The 10,013-nt window shown below is 42.1% G+C and overlaps 1 protein-coding gene across 1 annotated transcript in view; it reads right to left on the reverse strand.

Annotated features, from left to right (window-relative positions):
* LOC143275426 (SCAN domain-containing protein 3-like) overlaps positions 1–9,619 on the reverse strand; it is a 13,777-nt gene extending 4,158 nt beyond the window's left edge. Inside the window, exons 1-6 of the mRNA XM_076579508.1 lie at positions 9,296–9,619; positions 8,257–8,388; positions 7,167–7,334; positions 5,338–5,578; positions 3,812–3,976; positions 1,426–1,551 (exon numbers count right to left, since the gene is read on the reverse strand). Of these exons, the coding sequence (XP_076435623.1) occupies positions 1,426–1,551; positions 3,812–3,976; positions 5,338–5,578; positions 7,167–7,334; positions 8,257–8,388; positions 9,296–9,541 (1,078 nt within the window). The 5' untranslated portion in view covers positions 9,542–9,619. The remainder of the gene's footprint in view (positions 1–1,425; positions 1,552–3,811; positions 3,977–5,337; positions 5,579–7,166; positions 7,335–8,256; positions 8,389–9,295) is intronic.
* Between the last annotated feature and the right edge of the window lie 394 nt (positions 9,620–10,013).

Genomic DNA, 10,013 nt, shown 5'->3' on the forward strand with positions numbered 1-10,013 from the left:
GACTGGAGAAATTTGGTCAGGTGCATTATCACAACATAGACCAGTAAACAACATGGGGACCATAACTGTAAAAGCCAACAACAGCCCCTACAAATATTACGAAGATACAAATGTAAAAAAAAAAAAATCACATACACCGTTTCATACATACATCCACACACTGCAGGTAATAACTAGTATTCTTAATGTAAAAACAGAAAGAATTAAGAAACATTATTTGAATATAATTATAAACATAGCCTACTATACTGCACATTGATTATAATAGACAGATAAGATAAGAATAAAGATAAATTGCGGAAAACCGCAACCAAATAATCAACACACACCCGCACCCCCCCACCCCCCACCCCCCCCACACACGCAGATTACTTGATTAAACAAGAGTAATAAACATATGTTCTCAAATAAAAGCATTTCACATATTCGCTTTTGAAAACATTGCAATTACGCCTGAATATAACAACAACAGCAACAATAATGATAATACTTATAGAATAGAACAGAACAGAATAGAATATGTCTTTATTACCAAGTGTACTGGGGTCACAAGGAATTTTTTTTTTTTTGGGGGGGGGGGGGATAGTACATAACAAGATACGAACATGAATCAAAAATCATACACAAACACGGATACAGTAGAAATTAGGATACCTACAAGTGCATATCAATATAAAAACGTGTGCATACTCATACATGCACGTACACACATACATACTCTCTCTCTCACACACACACACAAACGCACGTTTGAACAGAAGCTGCATACACGTATTACCTGTGGATACATGCACGTACACACATACATACTCTCTCTCTCACACACACACACAAACGCACGTTTGAACAGAAGCTGCATACACGTATTACCTGTGGATGGGGCTCATGACTAGGTCTTCAGGAAGAAGGTTGTTGATAGCAATTATACAGTTACAGCAACACTACTACTACTAACAATAATAATAATGATAAGAATGAAAACAACAACAACAATAATAATAATATAATAATAATAATGTCCTTTATATAGCGCCTGATCAAACAAATTAAATGCTCTATCTTTCCTGCACTTTTTTTTCTCCCGCTACAAACCAATGTCAAATAAGAATCAAATGAGACGAACCTCAGAAAAAAACAAAAAAGAAACTGAGTAAACATTTGTTGGGTTTTTTTTTTTTTTTTTTTTTTTTAAAGCCAAAACTTGAATCCAGAAATTCAGCTCCAGCTGGAAACATCTCACCCAAGAGTACATTAAAAAAAAAAAAAAAAAAAAAAAAAAAAACAAAAAAAACCACCTGCAAAACAACCCCCCCACCCCCTCCTGCCCCTCTCCTCCCCCCCCCCCCCCCCCCCTCAAAAAAAAAAAATCCCCCAAACAACCCAGAAGAATACTTTTGGAGTGGAACAATGCTGATCGACACATACCGCTACTGGTCGACTGTTCCGGTGTACTGCTGCTGCTCTCCCCTGACGTGGACACCACAGCTCGGTCAAACACTCGCTTGTAGGGGGACTGCGCCGTACTCCCTGACTGCTGGTTGTTGATGTCGTCTGCCAAGGAAGACGACTCACACGCTATAAAAATCATTCTGCCAAGCGATGCAAATACATTTAATATACATATATATATATATATATATATATATATATAGAGAGAGAGAGAGAGAGAGAGAGAGAGAGAGAGAGAGAGATAGATATATATATATGAGCCAGGGTCCATACAGGTTTACAAGTTCAAAATTCAATGACTTTTCCAAAACTTTTCCGTGAAAAATTTTCAGAAATTTTCCATGGTTACAAATATAAACTTTTCTCCTTGCAAAATGTCATTTCTTCTGTTATCAAAATGGCCATTATTATTATTATTATTATTATTATTTTTACTTTTTTTGCTGCCCCATCATCCACACCATTTCAGTGGCATTACACCCAAGCTGCTCATTTAGATTCCCGCATACACGGCCACACCCGGGTTCGTCCGTCACAGTTCCAGTGTCAAAACGGCCATTATTAATATCATTATCATTATTATTATTTTTTTGGTGTTGCTTATAGTTCCGCTGACCGCTCAGGGCCATATCAGGACTGCTATCAAAATGGGCCAAATGGGAAGAGAAAACTTACTAATACTGATGTGCTTTGCATGTGTCCAAAGCGGAACAGTCAGAGAAACACAGTAATAGAGTGTACGTAACATCATGTCACGGCTAAACACACCAAAAGCACACAACTGGAATTGTCCTCAAATATTTTGGATAGAACCTCATAGCAACACGATCAATAACAACACATATACTGACACTATACAGTTGGTGATCATCCAAGTTATTACAAAAAAAAAAAAAAAAAAAAAAAAAAAAAAAAGAAAAAATTTTTTTCTTCATTCGTCAATCAACACAGCACTTGTGGTTTTTTTTCAAGGCTTACTTTTTAAAAAAATTTTTAATTTAAAAAAAAAAAAAATTTCAATGACTTCGACCATAACTGACTTTCCACTCATGGAAAATTTGTTATCAAATTCCATGACTTTGCAGGATTTCCATGACCTGCATGGACTCTGTATTTCTTTTATAAATACAAATCACCCCGAAACCCCCTTACTGTAATCCTTCCCGCTCCCCCAACTACATATCCCCTGCCCCTTTCCCACCTACATTTCTCCACTTATGTCCCCCTGCCCCCAAAACTCCACCCATCACCCCCACTGCACTACATATCCCCTGCCCCTTTCCCACCCACATTTCTCCACTTATGTCCCCCTGCCCCCAAAACTCCACCCATCACCCTCACCCCCACTGCACTACATATCCCCTGCCCCTTTTCCACCTACATTTCTCCATTTATGTCCCCCTGCCCCCAAAACTCCACCCATCACCCCCACTCCACTACATATCCCCTGCCCCTTTTCCACCCACATTTCTCCATTTATGTCCCCCTGCCCCCAAAACTCCACCCATCACCCTCACCCCTACTGCACTACATATCCCCTGCCCCTTTTCCACCCACATTTCTCCATTTATGTCCCCCTGCCCCCAGAACTCCACCCATCACCCTCACCCCCACTGCACTACATATCCCCTGCCCCTTTTCCACCCACATTTCTCCATTTATGTCCCCCTGCCCCCAAAACTCCACCCATCACCCTCACCCCCACTGCACTACATATCCCCTGCCCCTTTTCCACCCACATTTCTCCATTTATGTCCCCCTGCCCCCAAAACTCCACCCATCACCCCCACTGCACTACATATCCCCTGCCCCTTTTTCCACCTACATTTCTCTGCTTATGTCCCCCTGCCCCCAAAACTCCACCCATCACCCTCACCCCCACTGCACTACATATCCCCTGCCCCTTTTCCACCCACATTACTCCATTTATGTCCCCCTGCCCCCAAAACTCCACCCATCACCCTCACCCCCACTGCACTACATATCCCCTGCCCCTTTTCCACCCACATTTCTCCACTTATGTCCCCCTGCCCCCAAAACTCCACCCATCACCCTCACCCCCACTGCACTACATATCCCCTGCCCCTTTTCCACCCACATTTCTCCACTTATGTCCCCCTGCCCCCAAAACTCCACCCATCACCCTCACCCCCACTGCACTACATATCCCTTGCCCCTTTTTCCACCCCCAGCATTATTTTCTCCACAATATCTGCCTTTGTACGTTGTGTAGCAATGCAGATTCTTTGCCTTCGCATGTGTGTAGCAATGCTTTGCCTTCGCATGTGTGTAGCAATGCTTTGCCTTCGCATGTGTGTAGCAATGCCCCCAGACCCCCCTACCGACCCCCCTCCGCACTCACACATGATTCTGTTCAGCCAGGTGCCCCAGGGGAGGGAACCCTCCACCTTTTCCCGCGCGGCCCGAGCGTTGAGCAGCTGGATGAGCAGTTCCTTGGTTCGAGCCACCGTCTCCCGCATGTACATCAGGGCTTCCTTCGCCCGCGGGACCACTGTCCTCTCCCCCCCTGAACACGCACACACACGCACACACACACACACAGCCACACACACACACACATACCACAGCCAAACACACACACACACATTCACCACAGTCACACACACACACACACACAGCCACACAAACACACACACACACATACACACACACGCACAAACACACACACGCCACAGCCACACACACACACACACAGCCACACACACACAGCCACACACACACACACACAAACACACACACACCACAACCACACACACACACACACACACACAGAGCGACAGGTATAGTGATACACAAAACAATGGCACACACACACACACACTGATACAGTGACACATACATAGTAAGACACACATAGTGACATGTATGCACACACTCAATACTGAGTGCTACCACACACACCCAGACACACACACACACATGCACACTCACACACACACACACAAACAGACACACATACACAGACACAAACATTCAGACACAAACAACACACACACACACACAGACACACATATATAGGCATACAAAACACACATAAACACAAACCAAACCCCGTCTTTCCATTTCTCAATGCTGAGTGCAACTACACATCAGCAGTGCTACTACAAACACACACACACACACACACACACACAGACACACACACACAACACACTCACCCCACCCCACCCACACCCACACACATGACACAACAAACCCCACCTTTCCATTTCTCAATGCTGAGCACAACTACACATCAGCATTGTGACTACACAGACACACATGCAGAAACACACAAATCACACACACAACACAATCACACACACACACACACACCAAACCCCACCTTTCCATTTCTCAATGCTGAGAGTGACTACACACACACTCACACACACACACACACACACACACACACACTCACACACACACACACACACACACACACACACACACAAGACAGACACATACACAACACACCTAACACCCACTCACACACACCAAACCCCACCTTTCCATTTCTCAATGCTGAGAGTGACTTCATACACACACATACACATACAGACCATTCACAAACCTAACACCTTCACACACACAATCACGAACGGACACACACACACACACACCCAACACACATACAACACACAAACACACCCAACACACACACACCAAACCCCACCTTTCCATTTCTCAATGCTGAGAGCGACTCACAAACACACCCAACACACCCACTCACACTAAAACCCTAACTTTCCACTTCTCAATGCTGAGAGTGATTACACACACACACACACAACACAGACACACACACACACAACACCACACTCACCACCCCATCCCCCCCCCCCCCCACCCACCCACCCACACACACACACACACACCAAAGCCCACCTTTCCACTTCTCAATGCTGAGAGCGACCACTCTAGCGGCAAACTCCTTTCCGTCCCCAGAGTGCAGGAAGTGGGGAGGGCCGTAGTAGGGATACACAGACGCTGCCAGACCGTAGGCCATGTGCTCCGCAGTGCAGCCCACCATGGGGAAGAGAGTGACAAACTTGGTCCAGTGGTCGGTGTAGAGCCCTATGTAGGTGCTCAGCCCGTCAGGGCACTGTGTCATGTCGATCATATCGATCTGCACAAAAACGACACAATTTTCTTTCCGAGGCTTCCGGTCATGCATGAATATCAACAGGAGGAGTTTGTATTATACTCCATGTTTGGTGATACATATACTTACCATGTCAAACTGATGCAAACTAGGCCTATCGGTTTGCTCTGCTTGGCCAAATTCCGGGTCGGTGACCGGAGAAACATGAGTGGGAAGTCTCTTGTTGAACTTTGTGGCAAAGAGGTCCACCATCGGCCCCAAAAAGCATGGTTTCAGTTTCATATACTTATTACTTTTTTCTTCTGTAATCTTAATCTTGATTAACAGTAAAATTATCAAGTTAGAATTATGATTAATTTTAGTACAGATTTGTCCTTTATACTTTCAGAATAAATATATACCATAAAAGATAGCAACACTTCATGAAACAAACATCATAATGAAGATTTGCACTGAAGAAGGATAAAAAATAACGTTCACAGTTTTGTGCGCAACTCCAAACATACTAAAAATCGATAATCAAACCTCATTTTTCAAAAGCTGGAACTTAAAAACATATGAGTGGTGTTGCTAAAAATGAGAATTCATTGTCAATGGATTGTACAAGTGTCACAGTATGTCTGACAATGTGCATCTAAGTTACCTGGCATCTTCTGTTAGTGGTGTTGCTAAAAATGAGAATTCATTGTCAATGGATTGTACAAGTGTCACAGTATGTCTGACAATGTGTATCTGAGTTAGCTGGCATCTTCTGTCAGTGGTGTTGCTAAAAATGAGAATTCAATGTCAACGGATGACAAGTGTCACAGTATGTCTGACAATGTGTATCTTGAGTTACCTGGCATCTTCTGTCAGTGGTGTTGCTAAAAATGAGAATTCAATGTCAACGGATGACAAGTGTCACAGTATGTCTGACAATGTGTATCTGAGTTACCTGGCATCTTCTGTTAGTGGTGTTGCTAAAAATGAGAATTCACTGTCAACGGATGACAAGTGTCACAGTATGTCTGACAATGTGTATCGGAGTTACCTGGCATCTTCTGTCAGTGGTGTTGCTAAAAAGGAGAATTCATTGTCAATGGACTGTACAAGTGTCACAGTATGTCTGACAATGTGTATCTGAGTTACCTGGCATCTTCTGTTAGTGGTGTTGCTAAAAATGAGAATTCATTGTCAACGGATGACAAGTGTCACAGTATGTCTGACAATGTGTATCGGAGTTACCTGGCATCTTCTGTCAGTGGTGTTGCTAAAAATGAGAATTCATTGTCAACGGATGACAAGTGTCACAGTATGTCTGACAATGTGCATCTAAGTTACCCGGCATCTTCTGTCAGTGGTGTTGCTAAAAATGAGAATTCATTGTCAACGGATGACAAGTGTCACAGTATGTCTGACAATGTGTATCTGAGTTACCTGGCATCTTCTGTCAGTGGTGTTGCTAAAAATGAGAATTCATTGTCAACGAATTGTACAAGTGTCACAGTATGTCTGACAATGTGCATCTAAGTTACCTGGCATCTTCTGTTAGTGGTGTTGCTAAAAATGAGAATTCATTGTCAATGGATTGTACAAGTGTCACAGTATGTCTGACAATGTGTATCTGAGTTACCTGGCATCTTCTGTTAAATTCACGTGTGATACTCCCAAGCTGGACAATCTTTTGACCAGCGCTGTGATGGGATCGAGACTGCTGTCGAGGATTTTTACAACACACGCTGCACATGGACACAAACTTGATAATGGCTGCTCGGGTGATTCCTGTGAAGTCTTTCTCCAGCTGGAAGCATCAATATATATATCTGATAAACATGAATTCATCATGATCATCAACTGCTTTTAACACACACACAAACATATGGATACATTATATATATATATATATATATATATATATATATATATATATATATATATATCAATCTACATCCTTTTTTTGAAACATGGGGAATGGTGAAAAAGTACTGAAAGTGCTTCTTTTAAACACTGAGTTATTTTCAGTTACATGATACAAAAAAGTTGTACATTTAAGTAGTAAGAACATAATGATAAGAGAAAACTTGTCAACATCTGAGTGAAATTTTGAATTTATTTCAAGTCTTTTCTTTTCTCAACGAAAAGAGTTTCCTGCCTTTGCGCCCACTGACAAAGATCTTCAGTTTCTCAAGTTTAGATTAAATTTTATGCATGCAAGTGAATGACTGGTTTGAAAGTGCTATGGTTTGTTTCTGCACAAGATTCAGCGCTATATAAATACTAATCATTATTATTATTATTATTATCATTAAACAAAATATTCTTAATGCCCTTAAACATAATGCAGCACAACATTAGTAAAACCTTTTCTTTCTCACACACACCATCAAATGATCAATACTGAATTAAACATATGATTATATGCACGTCTTGTTTTTAGTTCTATTTCACTGAGTATGTTGTCTATGAAACTCATAAGACACTTCATTCTGAAACTTCTTTAGACTTAGAGCTACTGTTCAAAGCAATAATGTGTATCCACAGTTGTGTATATATAGCATTAATCATACAGGTCTTTTGATTCCTGTTGTAAATTTTCTAAGAAAAAAAAAAAGCAAATGATGCTTTTGATAAGCATATAATCCATTTGTAGTGTTCTTTGCATGAAGTTCATCTGTAAACCAAAGCTATGAACGGCTATGAAAAATAAGGAAAGACAAACTTACAGCTTTCATAAGAGCTCTGTATCCCCCGTGGTTGAGAACTCGAACATGCGTGTTCAGAAGAATGTCATAGTACTCCTCCACCGATACCACTTTTCGCCACTCTCCGTACATACCCTTCTCAATCTGGCCATTCTGTGGGGCAGAGAGAGAGAGAGAGAGAGAGAATTAGGTGACTATATTCTGTTTTACACACACACATATACATACACACTGGTGTGTGCACCTAGATACAAAATACACAAAAGCAGAAACACTGACACACTTTGAACTTGCTGAATAAATAAGGAATTGTCGCCAGTCTATTAAAACTCGCAGATCATTCATAAAAAGCTACTTTTCAAGACAGTAAAATGCCTTTCAGTACTGTACGTTAACGTGACTGGATGTCAGGTCATGATGTACCTGTTTAGCTGCAGTCAGATCTTCTCACCTGGTTATGCCAAGTGTGTTTAGATATACAGGTCTACTTTAATACTATTAGTGTCACTCAGCATTTCTTGCTTGCAAAATCAATTATCACCATGATATTAGTCATATTTTCCCAATAAATCATCTGTGTAACTTTATCCTTTATGTGCTTTCCTTCTTTTTTTTTTTATTCTTAAGGATGTCTTGCCCATGACTCTGTCATGGTTGATATATGCTGGGTATTTTCATGTCTCCATAACCCACTGAACACTGACACGGATTACTGGATCTTTAATGTGCGTATTTGATCTTTTGCATGCATACACTGGGGATTCTGGCACTAGCGGGTATGCACGTTATTATGTTGACCTGGAGGTTAGAAAATCTCCACCCATCCACCCACGTGGAGCGCCAAACCGGGGATTGAACTCAGGAAACCTGGGCGAGAATCCTGCGCTCATTCGGCCAAAGCACCCGTCAAACTTTATTCACTTTCACTTTTTGCTTTGTTCTGCATCTGTGGAGTTTAGACGAGGACTACATGGGTACACCGAAACCATCCGATAAAATTCTTAACGAAGAAACCATTATCTGTGCAAACTTGGTCAAGATTCCGTATGTTTCTGCTTACTTTTTCAGCTGCCTTCAAACACAAGACTTCCTTAAGACCAAGATCAGGAAAGTCGACCAAGTTGTATCCTCTGTTGATGACCCTGTATCTCCAGTTTCCGCGAGGAGGAGGATAAATACCCTGCAACCAGCCAGCGATTCTGTCTCGCCTCTCAGTCCTCATTGTTTTACTTAGAACTCCCGGTGGATAGTGCTCATCGCAGAACGCCATAAAATCTGATTTGTTGACATAGTTATCTGTCTCCATTCTTTGGATGTGACAAAAAGGAATAAAATGACCATGCAATGAACTGGCTCGCCAGTCTTCCGGAAGAGAGCACGGTCCGTAACTCACATCGCCGAGTCTTGATGGTCACACACCTCCAATTCAAAATAATGTTTGTGGCCACACACACTCTGTATTGTCACTTCGGGTCAGGGAAGTTAAAAAAAGACAAGAAAAAAAAGAAAAAAAGAAGACTTTCCTTAACGTCTTTGACTTTGATGGTTTACGTTGCAGAAGCCAAGTCGGCTATATACACAACGGGAGGGGGAGGGGGGTGGCTGTGTAGCTGCTACACAGCGCGCATGCTGCTGCTACTGTGATGGTGGTCCTCAGTACACCCTTAGTGTTAGCTGATCGTCACTCGTTCGGGTTGTTCCAGTCTATAGCTGTTCTAATAAAGAACGAGTTCTTAAGTTGTTCTGTTCTTGTTCCTGGAACTTCTAGCGTTTTGTTG

Source organism: Babylonia areolata, chromosome 30 (assembly GCF_041734735.1).
Source record: "Babylonia areolata isolate BAREFJ2019XMU chromosome 30, ASM4173473v1, whole genome shotgun sequence".
NCBI lineage: Eukaryota > Metazoa > Mollusca > Gastropoda > Neogastropoda > Buccinidae > Babylonia > Babylonia areolata.